The 17,548-nt window shown below is 38.6% G+C and overlaps 1 protein-coding gene across 14 annotated transcripts in view; it reads right to left on the bottom strand.

The window, feature by feature from the left end:
• The window catches only part of plekha6 (pleckstrin homology domain containing, family A member 6), a 112,717-nt gene that overhangs the window by 52,049 nt on the left and 43,120 nt on the right, over positions 1 to 17,548 (bottom strand). For 10 of the 14 annotated variants that reach the window (XM_081358239.1, XM_081358238.1, XM_081358248.1 and 7 more), the window contains one exon: positions 495 to 578. Coding sequence is in view for 7 of the 14 variants with exons in the window: in XM_081358244.1 (XP_081214370.1) it covers positions 495 to 578 (84 nt within the window). In the remaining 7 variants the exon portion in view is untranslated. Of the gene's footprint in view, positions 1 to 494; positions 579 to 3,210; positions 3,512 to 17,548 lie in introns of those variants that run through there. The other 4 variants (XM_081358235.1, XM_081358245.1, XM_081358247.1 and 1 more) reach the window with 4 other exon arrangements.

Genomic DNA, 17,548 nt, shown 5'->3' on the forward strand with positions numbered 1-17,548 from the left:
CATTTCTTATTATAATCAATGTTGAAACCAGTTTTGCGTTCTAATATTTTTTGTGGATTTTTTTGATGAATAGAAAGTAAAAAAATTGCAGCATTAATAAGAAAAAAAGTGGTCAATTTGATCAATTGAATGTGTCTTTGATGACTAAGTACTAATTTCTTAAAAAAAGACATTTCTCTGACTCTAAAATTATTAATGGTATTGCAATTTTTTTGATGTTGCATTTACAATCTATCATGGGGATGGGTACCACTGTGCATTATATTACACATAGCCAGACAAAAATTATAACATGAATGATTTCATGAGCCTTTTGGACTGAAGGAATAGTTGCGGTGTCTTTTGAAAGAAGACCCTTGGTTAGCTTGTTGTCAGAAGTAATAAGGTATGTATCCAAGCTGAAATGCTTTTCACAATACAGTCTTATTCAACATGTCACAGATTCAGCAAAGGCAGTATAAAACTAACAGCATATTTACAAAAGAATCACTCACAGCAAGGGTTTCAAAGGTCCGTTATCTTCCAGGTGCGTCTGGATCACTTGCTGGTGTCCGACTGTTCCGTTAGGGTCATTTTGACTGAAAAGATAAAAAAGACACTTAGGATTTCAGACTGATTGACAAACACATTATAAACCAGCCAAAACAATCTTTCAAAAACTGTCTGGAAGAATATCAAGCCAAAAGCAAGCTGGAACTGATTTTCCATTTGTTTAAGGTGCTCCAAAACTCGTTCTTATGGCTTCAAACCTGTTTCACAGCAGGCACATCCCTTCTTTATTAATAATTCAGCATTACAACATCATGTCCGATCAATAAAGGGCCACTTTCTTTGTAAGTCTACATGAGACAACTGCTGTGGAAATTAATGGCTGTCAGAGCTTGTGAAAGAGTGTATTAAGTGTGGACAGATTTGCGCTCAATGCCAAAATATCAACAAGAACTGTTTTTGAAGAATAACATGTCAGAGTTCATACACACCTATTATATTCAGTCTATATTCAGAAAAGACATGTATTTTGTCCATATAAAACCCCATGAAGCCTGGAGTTCAACTTCCTGTCACACTTTCTCTGACCTCGGCTTGTGTGTTCTCCCTGTGGATGTGCGCTTGAAACTTGTCTCTCGGGTGTAAATCCTACAAGTGTTTTCATTGCTGCGTGTCATTTTTCTGGCTATTGATTTTATAACTGCAGAAGAGGGAACAGGCAAATACATTTTCTCTGGGTTTGGTTAACCTGTTTCTCTCAGAGAACCATGGATACACACACATCAAATCAAAACTAGCATTTAGAAAGGATCCAGGCCATAAGATATAATTTTAGTCATGCGACAGTGAGGGTCAAATTTAGACTTGTTTTGCTTCAGGAACCACATAACAAAATGAGCTACTTAAACTTGAAATGAAAACTGAAAATGTAAAAATAAAAGCTAAAATGAATACTATAATGATATATAATAATAATAAAATAACACTGATAAAGTGGTGACCCAGCACAGTATCAAGACATCCTAGTTATACATCCTAGTTATGCTGGCATCCGTCTAATTTAGCTAGCTAAATTAGCTAAAGCTAAAAGTATTGGACACAGCCTTTGACACCAACAGTAAAATACATAGGAAAAATGTTCTTCTCCCTTAGAAAAAAGTTCATAAGCCTATTTATTTTGCCTATTATTATAAGTCTATTTACCTATGCATATACCTATTCACAATATATGGCTAACTGTATTTCATTATTTGCATTTAGTACTGATTTTACCTGTCTGCAATGGTAAATGTAAATAAGTAAAGACGATTAATTTAATGCATTTATTGTTTTGCTTGTGAAATGTAGTGAGTTTCACATGAAGATAACGATCATCTAGCTAGAGTTAAATCCATATTTAAACCAGACATGATCGCTAAGCTAACATGAACCAGTGACCTCTACAAGGCTTTTCACGCCAGGCTTAACCCGGGGTTAAAAAGAAGAGTTTGAGCCACAGACTAAATTGTGAAGGTACTAACATGTTACGCCGTGTCAGATAGCAACCAACAACTAATCTTAAACTACAGTAAACAATTCTTGCAACATAACATATTCATGCTGTGTAGGTTCACAAATGTTCATACTCTGTTTAGTTTCACTGTCTGAGAGAAAAAGTTAAAAAACATTGCCAGCAGTATTAGCGAATTTATGCAGCGACATTTCCACAAGTGTACAAGTCACATGCGATGCTTCACTTGTCTAATGATATAAACCTTGTAAATATGCAAATAAGAAATGTAACTCCTACGCTAACGAATGTACAATGAGGAATATGAAAACCTGACTGCGTAGAACCAATTCATGCATTATGATGGAACAAGATAACCCCCCTAAACATGGGCTAAAAATCAACCTTGTTTAACAATTTCAAGTGTGAAAAGCCTGTTTCTTGGATCTACTGTAAAAACCTTATATTCATCTTGCTCTTGTCATCTCTTCAGTTTGATGTTTTTCCTACATACATCAGACTCACCTCTTCAGTGTTATTGAAGTGCACTCGAACAATATGCCAAATTCAACCACTTAAGGATTAAACAAGCAGAACTCAAAGTCTGTGAAGCCTCTGTATACACTGACACACAACGCATGCGGCCTGATAGGTTGGGGACAAGAAGCACAAGCCAAGAATACACTCATGCTGAAGGCATCCACCTCTTGACACCAAAAAGATACACACACCAGAGCTCTGTGCTCCATATAACACCAAAGGACAAACATTTAAACAAATCTAGCATTACAGCCTAGCCACTGAAATCAGGTTGAGGTGTGCGAGTGCACGTGTGCGCGCTCCAATGTGGTCTTGCCACTGAGCATGCTCGCTCGTGTGTAACCTATAAACCTACATAGAGGCACAAGACATTCATCTGCACATAAACGTTGCTAATATGACCACTAATCAATGATTGAGTCATTAGCAAGCAAGAAATGATTTAGCAGCATCGGAATGGAGCATGTAAACGGAACCACGCTGGAATCCAGCAAGGACAGAAGTGAGGTGCCAAAGCATGCATTGGTAACAAAACACGCAAACTTTACACAAATAAACCTCAATATCTTGTAAAGATGGTCCATGAGAAAGCAAGCACTGCATTGCAGTCCTGCCTGACCTCCAGCTCAGAGTTTCCCCTCACACTGCTGTCTGCCGCTATAAACTCTCTCCTAACATCCTGCCTTACCTACCTCACTCGCCGGTCCGCGCGGAACTTCAGCATTTTCCCCCGGATCAATCATATAAGTCAGTGGGATGAGGCCAGGTGGAGAGAATAGCTGGTTTGTTATGCCGACAACAGCGAGCCTTTATTGCAGGAGCTGTAGGGTGTTGGATACAATAATTGCTGTCCTCTTTTCTCTCCTTGAGCATGTGTGCTGTTGCCAGCCAGCTTCATTCTCTCTCTCTCTCTCTCTCTCTCTCTCTCTCTCTCTCTCTCTCTCGCTCAACCTCTATATCTCATTCTGGCTCTCTTGCCTTCTAGATCTGCTCAGCTCAGCTTATTTGGTTACTGGTTTTGTCGGACTCTCTCTCTCTCCCTCACACACGTGGGGCCTCCTATCATAGATCAGATTGAGATGTAGATGCTACCCCCGAGCCTACCCGAGGAGAAATCATGACCAGAACTCCCCTGGGACGGCCATGACAGCCTTGGATGTGGTGAAGGGGAGTGGCCGAGGTAAAAAATAAAAGTCGCTACCCACTCAGGTAGACGGCTTTGCATCTGCAGCCGCCCCCTGCCGAGCCTTACCCAGAGACACACACATCACTCCCACACCAAATCATTAGATCTGTATCTCACACCGAGACAAGCTCAACATTAAAAGCACTAAGCAAGAGTCTGGCATATTAATATTGTCCCTTTAATATTGTCTATGGATATATACCCGGTGATATTCCATCCACTCTAATGACTCAATAATTTATCTCTGAGTAAAGCAGGATTCCCGGATAACTACAGAAAAGAGATTTAATTGGAAATGAGGCAAGTATCACTATTACTACTGCAGGACCCTTACCCCAAGTATTGAACTTTGACTTGTATCTCATCATGAATGACACTTTACTGTCCTAAATGATCAGATATTTTTCAAATGTTGGCGGATTTTTATAAATCCCATTACAGTGAGGGTGGGACTTAAGCCATATCTAGAGACCAGAATAATCCCACCCTTTTTGACTTGACCTAGTAAGCAATCACCTAACAACCACCCAGAACACTCTAGCAACCACCTACAACCATCTAAATCTCTCTAGCAGCCATCTAGCAACAATACAGCAACCCACAAGAACGCCCTAGAAACGCCCTGGAGACCCTATAGCAGGGTTCCTCAAATCCGGTCCTGGAGGGCCACTGCCCTGCAGAGTTTAGCTCAAACCCTGATCAAACTCACCTACCAGTGATTTTCTAGTGATCCTGAATACCTTGATTAGCTTGCTCAAGTGTGTTTGATCAGGGTTGGAGCTAAACTTTACAGGGCATTGGCCCTCCAATACAAGATTTGAGGAACCGTGACCTATAGCAATCATCTAGAACACCCTATCAACCCCCCGAAGACCTAGAGACCTATGAGAACATCCTAGCAACTATCCAAAACACCCTAGAAAACCCATGTGTATACCCTAGCAATTACCCAGAACAACCAAGCAATTGCTCTGGACCACATAACCACATAGCAACCATCCAATCACTTACAACACCCTAGTAGCCACCTACCCTATGTCAACTATCTAGAAACCCTCTAGTCTAGAGCACAATAGCAACACCGCAGAACCTGGCAATCACCCAGAACCAGATAGGGATCAACCACTAATAATTCATGTAGCAGCTTCCTAATATTCCCCGGGAGACCCTATCAACCATCCACAACAGTCTAGCATTGCGGCAGTAATTTTTATACAGGCAAGCAATTTCCTTCAGAAAATATACAAAATCTTGTTATACAGTATCTGTTTCGAAGTTAACTACTCTGCTAAATATGCTTAGTTTTTTTTTTTTACCCTTTGATATTACGTAATAATCGTTCCACGGTCATTATCACATAGTGTACATAAAATGTAAACTATGTACTGTATAAAAGAAGCCTGCGGCATCTGCTGAGGTCAGTCTGGCGCTTTACCTCATCGAGGTGTGTCAGAGCTGTCAAGTCTGCTGAAAACACATGGCGGTCATCCCAGTTCTTCTATCAGTGGGCTTCCATTATATGTGGTCTCACCAGATGGTCTCCGTACCACGTCCCCCACTGTACACAGATATGACAGGGACAAATACAAATAGAAGGCGGCAGCTTACCTGCCCCTCTGAGGGAATTACCTACATATTGATTCCCTCTTTTTACCCTGGATTTCAAACCCAATCTCCATCTCTTGCTTTCTTTAAACCATGCGTTTTTAATGTTTTAATTTAACTCTTGAATATTTAAACTAAGCCTACAGCTTATTTGCATTCCTGTTAATCCATATTGTGATTTGAAAGACGTCAGCATTCGTTGCTCTGCCATTATACCCCCTTAAACCTTGGATATAAAGAGCAAGCATTCATTTAACACTAAGACACAGAGCTGGTATGGAATGTACCATGCAAGCCTGTAATGTGTCTGTTTTTTGCTGTACAGGATGAAACGTGGCATGCTGAGTCTAAACAGCACATCCATTTGCTAACAATTTACCTGCTGCGTTAGTGCTGTAAAAAAAATGTCCTTCAGTGCTGTGCTTAGTATTGAGAGCTACACACTCAAACTAAAATCGTCCTTGCGGTGAAAGAGTGAAGGTCAGCCAGTAAGCCAGTTTGTCATCTGCGCTTGCGGGACCCAAATGGTTCGTATGACGCGGTCTCCACTAATAGCGCCCACTCAGAGATCATGGGAACACCGCAGAGTCGCAGACAATATGTGGTTTATGTTTTGTGCAGGGGTGGAATTATGATTACAGTTAAGAATGATAATGTCTACTCAATTCCAGATTGGCAAATGTTATTTTTGTCAGTTATGAGTCACAGCATAATCTTTGCTGTCATCACTAAGGTTTGAAAATGTAAATAAATAAATAATAATAAAAATACTGTGGGGTGAGAATATGGAATTTATGAAAATATGGAATTTAAAATCTAATTTAAAATGTAAAATGATAAAAAGAAAATGGGTTTGAAAAATCTAAAACAAAGAATCATTAAAATACTTAAATACTGAATTTGAAATATTATTGAACTGAATAAAAAAATATGAAAATAATATTAAAAATCTAATATACATTAAAAAAAATAAAGTTTTTAAGTATTTTTAAAAAATAATATTAAAGATTTTATGCTATTTCTGTCAGGCATGGATGTAGAGAATGCGCACGACGAAGGAGTACAGGAACAAAAACTGTTTTAATAAATCCACAATGGAAACACAGGAGATATCAGGAGATAAACTTAAACACAACCACAACAACCTTGATGATAACAGACAAAGAACTAACGAAAACTCAGGGCTTAAATACATGGGAAGTAATTAGTGTGAAACAGAACAGGTGTGATAGATTTATGAACTATGGAAACTAATTAAAGGGTTAGTTCGCCCAAAAATGAAAATTCTGTCAGTAATAACTCACCCTCATGTTGTTCCAACCTCGTAAGACTTTCGTTCATCTTCGGAACACAAATTAAGATATTTTTGATTAAATCTGAGTGCTGTCTCACTCCTCCACAGGCTTATGGACACTATAACTTGCTGGCCCAGAAAATGTATTAAAGACATCGTTAATATAGTCCAAGTGACTCCAGTGGCTCAATCTTAAGTTTATAAAGCGACGAGAATACTTTTTGTGCGCAAAAACAAACAAAAATAACGACTTTATTCCACTATTCATTTCATTCTCTCTCTGTGCCTCGAGTTAGTTTACGTAGTGTTTTTGTGCAGCGCGTCTGTGTTGCACGTCACCACGTAGGCTCACTATTGGGCGATGCTGGTCATGTGTGTGATGCGTGGTGACGTGCAACACAGACGCGCTACGCAAAAACACTACGTGAAAAGACTCGAGGCCCAGAGAGAAGGAAATGAAAAGAGGAATAAAGTCGTTATTTTTGTTTGTTTTTGCGCACAAAAAGTATTCTCGTCGCTTTATAAACTTATGATTGAGCCACTGGAGTCACTTGGATTATATTAACGATGTCTTTAATACATTTTCTGGGCCAGCAAGCTATAGTGTCCATAAGCCTGTGGAGGAGTGAGCCAGCACTCAGATTTCATCAAAAATATCTTAATTTGTGTTCCGAAGATGAACGAAAGTCTTACAGGGTTGGAACAACATGAGGGTGAGTAATTACTGACAGAATTTTCATTTTTGGGTGAACTAACCCTTTAACAAACAGGGAATCTAACTACAAACTCAGGCAAACAGGAACAGTAAAAACAGAAGGAAAACAAAACTAAAACTGAACATGCACATTACAATTTCTAGGTCACTAATCAAAATTTGGAAATTGATCAGTGACAGTCAGATGTTCTTGGTTCATAAAGAATAAAATGCATCTCAAACCATGCAGATTTTTACACATCATTAAAGCAAACAAGGTTCAAACCAAATACAAAAAAAGCTCTGAAATTAATGTAAATGTCATCGTTTCACTCAAATTGTCCAGCTGATAACATCATTTGCAATGAAAAACATTGCATCAAATTAAAAACATGCAAAATAGAAGACTCAGCCATCGGATGCCACTGTATTTTGTCACATTTGAGTATTTATTATATTTTTGTGTGCTTGAGACTGTTAAAACACACCCAACTACATGTTTGACAAGTTAACACATAGACTGTAAAAAAAGATGGACGACGCCCCTTCGCTCTCTTCCATTGATGAGAACTGAAGCCGCCAGTGTCCTGATATGGCGCTGACATATTGGAACTTGAGTCTGCGCAGTAGCGATCTCGGGACCAGGCATGCGCAGTAGTAAGCAGGAAGTAAAGCCGCGAAATCAACGCTCCGCCCTCACTCTCGCAGAATGCACTCAGGGAGAGTGCATTCTGCACACTTTGTTAAAAATTGATTGCAGTACGACAAGAGGCTTGTTAAAATAAAGTAAATACAATCTCTTCAGTCCTCCGAAGATCCCAAAAATAATGTCCGTTGGTGTTTCAGTGACTACTTCGCTCAGAGAACCTGTCAATCACAGCTGTCCATCATGACGTTACACCACCGCATCACGTAACTAACTAAAAACCAACTTATTTTTGAAACAGACACTTGAACTTACATCAGCGTGATAAAAACGACAGCAAATGAAAGAAACCACCTTTGGAAAAAAGATATTTGAAGTGTAATTTAATTGTTTAGTTGGTCTCACATCCCGTTGAATAACACGGGGAGGCGGGGCTTATGACCTATACTAGGACCAGTCACCGGGGGGCGATCGAGACGTTTTGGCTTCACTTTTCAGGGCTTGTGCGGCACGCTTGAGTTAACCATGCACATCACTGCTAGTATTTCATGATGTCAGGTCTACCGTGCTCCTGTAAAAGGAACCACTGTATTCTGGCTACTGGTGTTCAGCACAATGACAGGTTTTCAGGTTTCAGCTGAGAGCAAAATCTAGCATTAAACCTGACAGTCTCTCGTTCCCCTGCCATATAGAGAGAAACGAGAAGCATGGCACAGTGGGTTTAAGCTTCTCATCTCCATGTCACTGCATCAGACAAGTCAGATACAGCAAAAAAAAGGAGTGTAAGGAACTGCCTGCAATCACACTGCCTCATAGACTTCCATTAAACCACAAAGGGAGGGACAATTACACTGATAAATGTATCTGTGATGTCATTCTAATGCAAATTGTTAAAAAGATGCTAATTAGACAAGGACAGTGCTGAGTGGGATGTGTGTGTACGTGCCTGCGCATATAAATGTGTGCACGTGTGTTTTCATTCTTTCTGTCATTGGTACGAGATGATGCAATCGCAAGCCAAACCTCTGACCTCAGCAACGCCAAGATGGTGGCGGCGAGCAACATCACAATTGCCACATCACAGCGACCACATCCTCACCGCCAGCCCGCTTGCCAGAGGATGAGTGGGAAGAAAGACGAGAGGGGGTTGGAGGAACGATGGGAAGAAAGGAGGGAGGGATGGGGGATGAATAATTACACTTGAGTGTTGCCTCCAATGAGCTTGCAGCGGCAGAATCGCACAGCGAACGACAAAGCGATGCGCTGATCACTGGCAGTTTTCTGAAGCTCATAACAGCAACATTTCCGCTGAGTCTATTTCAACGATAAAGATGGAGGGAATGGCATCCTAATGTCTTTAGAGAGAATATGTACGTAAATAGAAACAGAATGACATCATAGACTAAATGAATAATGGATAATAATGATATGACACTGTCAATTACTGCTTTAAATCACTCATGGTCATTTAAAACTCTATTTGTCTTCTTGGAGAAGTGAGAAAGAACAGATGTGGTTTTTCAGCTGTTTTCCTAGCAACAGCAGTCCTGAGATTGCACACACGTGTTCACACTCACATGCAATGACTCATCCCTCACTGAGGATGTCAGAGACAGAGCCCTTAAACGTAAGCAAAACGTGTGGCACAGGATGAACTAGTGCTGGGCGTGCAAGATTTTAATTTTAAATTTTTGCTATTTTATTTCTTGTTTTTGTTTTATTTTTCAAGCAATAATATTCAAATGTCAGGATAAATGCATTGCAATCACTAATATTTTGTTAAAAAAAAAAAAAAAAAAAACTATACGAAGGCGGATTAGAACCCAGAACCTCTGGCACGTTTAAAGGCACGCTAGGTGATTTGTTCCAGATTTATTTTTATTTTTTTGTTATGCTGGTTGAAAGTCTCTTTACATCATGATAGCAATCACTAAGTTAAGTGGTCTAAATGCATTTATATGTACACTCACCTAAAGGATTATTAGGAACACCTGTTCAATTTCTCATTAATGCAATTATCTAATCAACCAATCACATGGCAGTTGCTTCAATGCATTTAGGGGTGTGGTCCTGGTCAAGACAATCTCCTGAACTCCAAACTGAATGTCAGAATGGGAAAGAAAGGTGATTTAAGCCATTTTGAGCGTGGCATGGTTGTTAGTGCCAGACGGGCCGGTCTGAGTATTTCACAATCTGCTCAGTTACTGGGATTTTCACGCACAACCATTTCTAGGGTTTACAAAGAATGGTGTGAAAAGGGAAAAACATCCAGTATGCGGCAGTCCTGTGGGCGAAAATGCCTTGTTGATGCTAGAGGTCAGAGGAGAATGGGCCAACTGATTCAAGCTGATAGAAGAGCAACTTTGACTGAAATAACCACTCGTTACAACCGCGGTATGCAGCAAAGCATTTGTGAAGCCACAACACGCACAACCTTGAGGCGGATGGGCTACAACTGCAGAAGACCCCACCGGGTACCACTCATCTCCACTACAAATAGGAAAAAGAGGCTACAATTTGCACAAGCTCACCAAAATTGGACAGTTTAAGACTGGAAAAATGTTGCCTGGTCTGATGAGTCTCGATTTCTGTTAAGACATTCAGATGGTAAAGTCAGAATTTGGCGTAAACAGAATGAAAACATGGATCCATCATGCCTTGTTACCACTGTGCAGGCTGGTGGTGGTGGTGTAATGGTGTGGGTGTTTTCTTGGCACACTTTAGGCCCCTTAGTGCCAATTGGACATCGTTTAAATGCCACGGCCTACCTGAGCATTGTTTCTGACCATGTCCATCCCTTTATGACCACCATGTACCCATCCTCTGATGGCTACTTCCAGCAGGATAATGCACAAAGCTCGAATCATTTCAAATTGGTTTCTTGAACATGACAATGAGTTCACTGTACTAAAATGGCCCCCACAGTCACCAGATCTCAACCCAATAGAGCATCTTTGGGATGTGGTGGAACAGGAGCTTCGTGCCCTGGATGTGCATCCCACAAATCTCCATCAACTGCAAGATGCTATCCTATCAATAAGGGCCAACATTTCTAAAGAATGCTTTCAGCACCTTGTTGAATCAATGTCACGTAGAATTAAGGCAGTTCTGAAGGCAAAAGGGGGTCAAACACAGTATTAGTATGGTGTTCCTAATAATCCTTTAGGCGAGTGTATATATATTGTCAGTGGCAGGCGTAGGACCATAAAATGTTCGCCCAATCATTGCATTCAGACCGAATACAATGATTGGACGAACCTTTTATGGTCCAACGCCTTCCATACAATGTCCTGCCTGTCAACGCATGCATATCCATACCTCCGTGCACCCTGCTCCCACAGACATCACACGTTATCAGCACATTTCATTCTATGCAGAGTTACACAGACGTCAGTCACCGAGCACCACAAACAAACAGCAGCCACCTTTTACAGTTCCTCCTGAACCAAAACAATGAGCTTATGCTGCGTTCACACCATAACTGCCGTAATTTGGAAAATATGGAAAGCTGTGACATTATACGCGAAGCGGTTTGTGACTCGAATTTATGCGTTTCAACTACAACACTATCAACGGCAAAATAAATCTGCAGCAGTCAGGTGGTACAGGTCAGTGCTCTTTAAGTTGTTTATGTTAATTTTTATTGTAATGTAACTTGCTTTTAGACATGAGGTAGTTTAACACCGTCTCTCATGATGCTTTTGTTTGCTCTGGCTGTGCACATTCATGTGTTTTGGAGGAGGCGTGGTTTTTGAGACGCTCTGAAGGGAGGGTGAGATCTTATGCTTGCAATGCTAGCTCGCTATTGCTAGCCTCTCTGAAAAATACCTACCTTACCTTTAACAAAAGATATACCACCACTCCATTAGGACACAAGAACACTAACTGTGGATATATGTGGATATATATACTCAAGAATAACCATATATTGTATTAAATATAGAGGTGGGCATAGATTAATTTTTTTAATCTAGATTAATTTTGAAATTAATCTAGATTAATCTAGATTAAAATGGCTCATTTGAATTCTGCCGAAGGCATTCAGAATATGTGTGCTACCCAAATAATGACTATAAAAGTAAGTCTTTGAGAACGGGTTTCTCAAGTCAGGTGGCGCATTAGACCAGGGGCTCATCTCCTGTTTCCAAAATGCATCCCAAACTGCTTGAGAAAGCTGTTCTACTCACTGTAAAAGGTTACTACTGTACTGTTACCGTCCGTAGGCAACATTAGGTAGGCCTATGTTATTATCAACTACTAGCGATGTTGCCTAAAATCCATATTGTGATATACATTGCAGCCTCTTGCGATAACGATATTATAATAAAACCATTTCAGAACAGGTTACACAGACCCTGTTAAACAACTGCTAAATGTATTTTTTTTTTAAAGGGTCTATGTAGTTTTGAGAACATATATTGTGCAAAACTGTAAGTATACAACATAATTTTGCAGATAAATAAAATGTAAGTACACTAGCTGCAGAGACTTAAGTAGGTCTAATGTTTATTATGGCTTGGAGCTTATGAAACCCCAAATTTAAAATTAGAATATTGTCTAACTGATGTCTTTTCAGTTAAAAAGAAACACAACAACGATTGTTTAAATCGGGCGCAGACAGAGATTATGTTCTACACCACTCAGATATATTGGGAATAATACGCGCGCGCTGGTATTCAGTGATATGTTTCGTTTTGAATTTGAGGTGGTAGAACGGATAAGTCACGTTTTAACTTACCGAACTGTTACCTCACACACTCTGATATAGTTTGCTGCTGCTCGTTGCACCGATCTTTTTCACCAGTTTTCACTTTCAGCTGTGTTACAGTGTTTACTTAAGATGACGACGAATATGATGCGTTGCAGCCGGGTGTTCCTCGCGGCCGCGGGTAGATTGCGTCATCATAGCTTGTGTAGCTTGAGCCAGCTCCCAACCCAACTTGGAGAATAGATTAACGGCGATATTTTTTTTATCGCGCGATAAGAGTCTCGCGTTAACGCAGCGCGTTAACGCCGATAACGGCCCACCACTAATTAAATACTTATATACGATATTGTATTAGTAGATATAAGGATGAAACTAAACATGAGATCTACTTTATGTTGATAAATTAAAATGAATGTACTATTGAAATTGATTTCTGGACATCATCAATTCTACCCCCTCCCCTCCTGTCCCACCCACTTTTTAAAACAAAGTATTACTTCACTTTAACATTTTTTTTACTGACATCAAACTTTTGAATAGTATAGTGTACATATAACAAAATTAAGTGAGGATAATGTTTAAAACAAGAACAACTTCAATTCAAAACACATTCTTTGAATACAGCTCTTATGAACATGTTTCCTTTCAAGGTTGGGATATTAAAGCCAGGGGCTGTTGGGTATACAAAAGAAAAAAGGGGATACTCCTCAAGTAAATTTATCTTGTTTTAAGAATAGATGTTTCCAAAGGAAAACAAGACTAAATTCTTTTTCTTTTCTTTTTTGCAGTGAACAAATCTGGGTGATTCTAGATCAGCTTATAAATTTGCTCTCAGTCCTTAGGGGGAGGCATCATGGGAACTGAAGGGAGTTTCCCACTACTTCCCTTCATGTTCTTCAAAGCTAAGGTTACATTTTCTGACTGCCAAGAGCTGCCCAGGGCTCCCTGCCTTCAACGAGTGTAATCTCATAGTAGAGAGAAAGAGGTTAAAAGACAGTGAGAGAATGAGGGAGAGAGAGAGAGAGACAGAGAGGGAGGAAAGCAGCCGTACTAAAAAGAAAAGAGCAGAGGTGGGGAAATTTACCTGTGTCTAATTAATGATGGGGCTGCGGTGAGTATTGATTGTTAAGACTCACCCAAATGGATCAATGCACAATGTGGAAAAGGGCTGCTGACAAAGCTTTCTCTCAAGACTATCCCACTGAGTACTGCGCTCAGTGTGGCATGAGGCCGTCCATTAAACTGCTTTCCACCTAATGTAAAAGCATTTAATTCCTGACTTTAAAGGAATAGAATTCACCTGAAAATCTGTCATTATTTACTCACACTCTCTGCCATTATTTACTCAACCTCATGTCGTGACAAACCCATATGCAGTTTGTTTTCTGTGGAACATGAAAGTAAAACATTCTGATTGATATTTACGCAACTCTTTCCATATTGACCATACCTGCCAAATTCCCAAAAACAGAGAATGAGATTACAATTTTGGTTTGTTTCTCACACAAAACAATCACTTAGCGGCGCGCACAAATCATACAGACCACTTTTTTCATGCATTTATGGTGTTTTTTTTTTCTTCAGTTTTCATTTTCATTTTGAGATTGACTCTTAATTCCAGAGAAAAAATACTTGCATGCAAGTTTGGAATGGCATAAGGCTAAATAAATGACCAAATTTTCATTTTTAGATGATACATCTCTTTAATGCTCTAGCCCTGTTGCAATGAAAAGGTTTACGCTGCAAGCTATAAAGTAATGAAATCTTAAAGCTATAACATTTCCAATAAGCTCATCACTCAGGCTTTATCACCACTGTCTATTTTTGTTTATTAGTTTGATTGTAAGTAGTTTCACACAGCCTGCCACAGACTCAATAAATCATGAAATATTAAACGTACACCCAAAGGAGGGATAAATCACATGGGTGAAACTTGCTCCGAGCCACAAAAACACAAAACTTGCATGACCATTTGGTAAAATGATTCACAGATTGGTCTTCCAGGATGGGACGAATATCCCTCTAGCCGTCCAGCAGACTCTGGAAATCTGTTGGACACGCCCAGATGACATCACAGCAGTGGAGAGTGTTTAGTGCCCACTGTCAGGTTTGCTGGCCGAAGCTCAAACCCATCTCCCCCTCTTCTTCATACTCTCTCTCTCTGTCTCTCTTTCTACTGGAGATATAAACACAGATGGGCACTGTGCTCTCCCTGACCAAGTCAAACAATGCCTTCCAGAACATTGCTGAACTGTGCTTTCTTTCGTAACTGTGAGATTCATTGCTCAGCAGTGCTTACGATATTCCTGTAATTTCAGGTGTAACTGTATGTTTACGTAAGAAGAGACCTGGCAAACGTTCAGACTCTACACTGATATGTGCGCATTTATGATTCCAATAAAACACGCTGCTTTATGATAACACTCATCATTATGTCATTTATGATTTTAGCCAGATAGTTGTGCCACATCCTGCTGCTTCATTTAAACAAACAATAGGAGCTTCATTACAAAAGGAGGATTATAGGATGACACAGAGGCTCACATACACTTCAAAAAGGTCTGTGAGTAAAGTTAGATTTGACAGAATGAATAAAGTTAGCATTCGCTGCCCTGACTGAAGCAGAAATCAGTCATGTGTTGATGGAGGTGCAGGTGCTAAAGTAAAATCAGATCAAGGGGAGATATGGGTAATTTAATCCCTCTGTTGGCAAAAATTCAACTCTGCTTTTATAACTGCTATATGAAAGAATACTATCATGTGTGTAGACTTACTATGTCCATAGGTTTTTCCTTCTGTAACATACATTTAAAAGTTTGGAATCTGTAAGATTTTTTTTTTAAGTTTTTAAAAAAAGAAGTCTCTTAATGCTCACCAAGGCTGCATTTATTTGAACAAAAATACAGTAAAAACAGTCATATTGTAAAATATCATTACAATTTAAAATAACTGTTTTCTGTTTTAATTTATTTCTGTGATGGCAAAATTTAGTTTCAGCATCATTACTCCGGTCTTCAGTGTAACAAGATTCTTCAGAAATAATTTTAATATGCTGATTTGGTGCTCAAAAGAGATTTCTTATTGATATGAATGTTGAAAACATTTGTCCAGTTATTATTTTTTTACCCCCAGGATTTTTTATCAATAGAAATGTATTTGAAACCTTCTGTAACATTATAAACATCTTTACTGTCACTTTGCTGAATAATAGCATAATAAAATGTACATTTTGGAGAAAAAAATTATTATCATCAGAATAAAGTATTATTTTGAGAATAATGTCCAATGGCCATTTTACAAAAAAGAGTCAAAATAAAAGTGTAACATTATAATTCATAATATTGAAAATAATAGAAAAATAAAGATGAATTGCATACTGTAAGATTAGAGGAAATAGTACAGGACATTGGGGTTAAGCTAATGCAACAGATTTGTTTTGGAAAAATGTTCTCATTAGTCCTCTCGTCACCTCTTGTGAGTTGCAGGATCCTTCAACTTAACCAGGGTCCATCAAGGACCTTGTACACTTGAGACAAGAGATTAAGAATGAGGCAATATCCTTTTAGGAACACAAGGGAGTTAGCAAATCCCCATCCACAAGACATGGCTTAGACTGAGACTGGGGTTAAGGCAAAAAATGTAAGCACACACGCCAACACAACTTCATACGAAGAATGTGTCATTTGACCTGCATCTCAGAGAGACAAACACAATTACAACTTCAAACAAATCCAGATTTCAACATCACAATTTTTCTATCTGCAAAACAACAGTGCACTATGGGGAGTGCAAAGTGAACATAAAGAGCTCAACAAGCTACTTAATACCAGGTTTACATTAGATTTGTAAACCTGAAAAATACTTCCGAAAAGGCAAGCGATCAATAAAAAACAATTCAGTTCAATCAAATAATATTGTTGGAAAGTGCTCGGTTCCTGTTCCCTAAGGTGACAGCTATGTGCTTGAGTGCAGTTTTTAAAATGCGTTTGGGACCAAATGTAGTAAAGCGACAGATTAGTAGGTTTATAAAAAGTCCATTTCCTTCCAGACTTTGATTGCAAGTAACTGCCCACTGTTGCTTTTAGAGAAAAAAAACTTTCATCTGTTGATGTGATACATGTAGTCAGTACAATATACAGTATCTTTACATAACAGATTAAATATTAAACAATTTTAAAGATGAAAATCAAAGGCGAAAGAATCCATAAGTTAACATTAGGGCTGTCAAAAGATTAATCGCGATTAATCGCATCCAAAATAAAAGTTTGTTTTTACATAATACATGTGTGTGTACGGTGTATAATTATTTTCTATATATAAATACACACACATGCATGTATATATTTAAGAAATATTTGCATGTATATACTGTGTATATATATTTATATTATATATAAATATTTTATATATAAATAACACATTTTCTTAAATATATATATGCATGTATGTGTATTTATATATAGAAAATAATTATACTCCGTACACAGACATAAATTATGTAAACACAAACTTTTATTTTGGATGCGATTAATCGCGATTAATCGTTTGACAGCCCTAGTTAACATAAAAAAAATTATGATTCATTAAGAGAAAATCCAGGTGTTTCCTAATCTAAATTCAAAACTAAATATTTTTATTATTATTTTACTTACATTTAATTATTATTTATATCACATTATTTCTTTATATTTTCTTTTCACTGTGTAAATACTCTGTTATAATTGATAAAGTGTTTGAGGTTGACCAGATCATACGACACAAGTACATTCAGTACAGTTATAGAGTTCAAAAACTACACACATGGCCTGTAGAAAGCATTTTGAATAATTATGCACTTTGCATGACACTGTGTCTGACAATACAGCTATTTAACAATATAATAATCTCACTGCTGATG

Source organism: Scardinius erythrophthalmus (genome assembly GCF_964197995.2).
Source record: "Scardinius erythrophthalmus genome assembly, chromosome: 25".
In the NCBI taxonomy this organism is placed as follows: Eukaryota; Metazoa; Chordata; class Actinopteri; order Cypriniformes; family Leuciscidae; genus Scardinius; species Scardinius erythrophthalmus.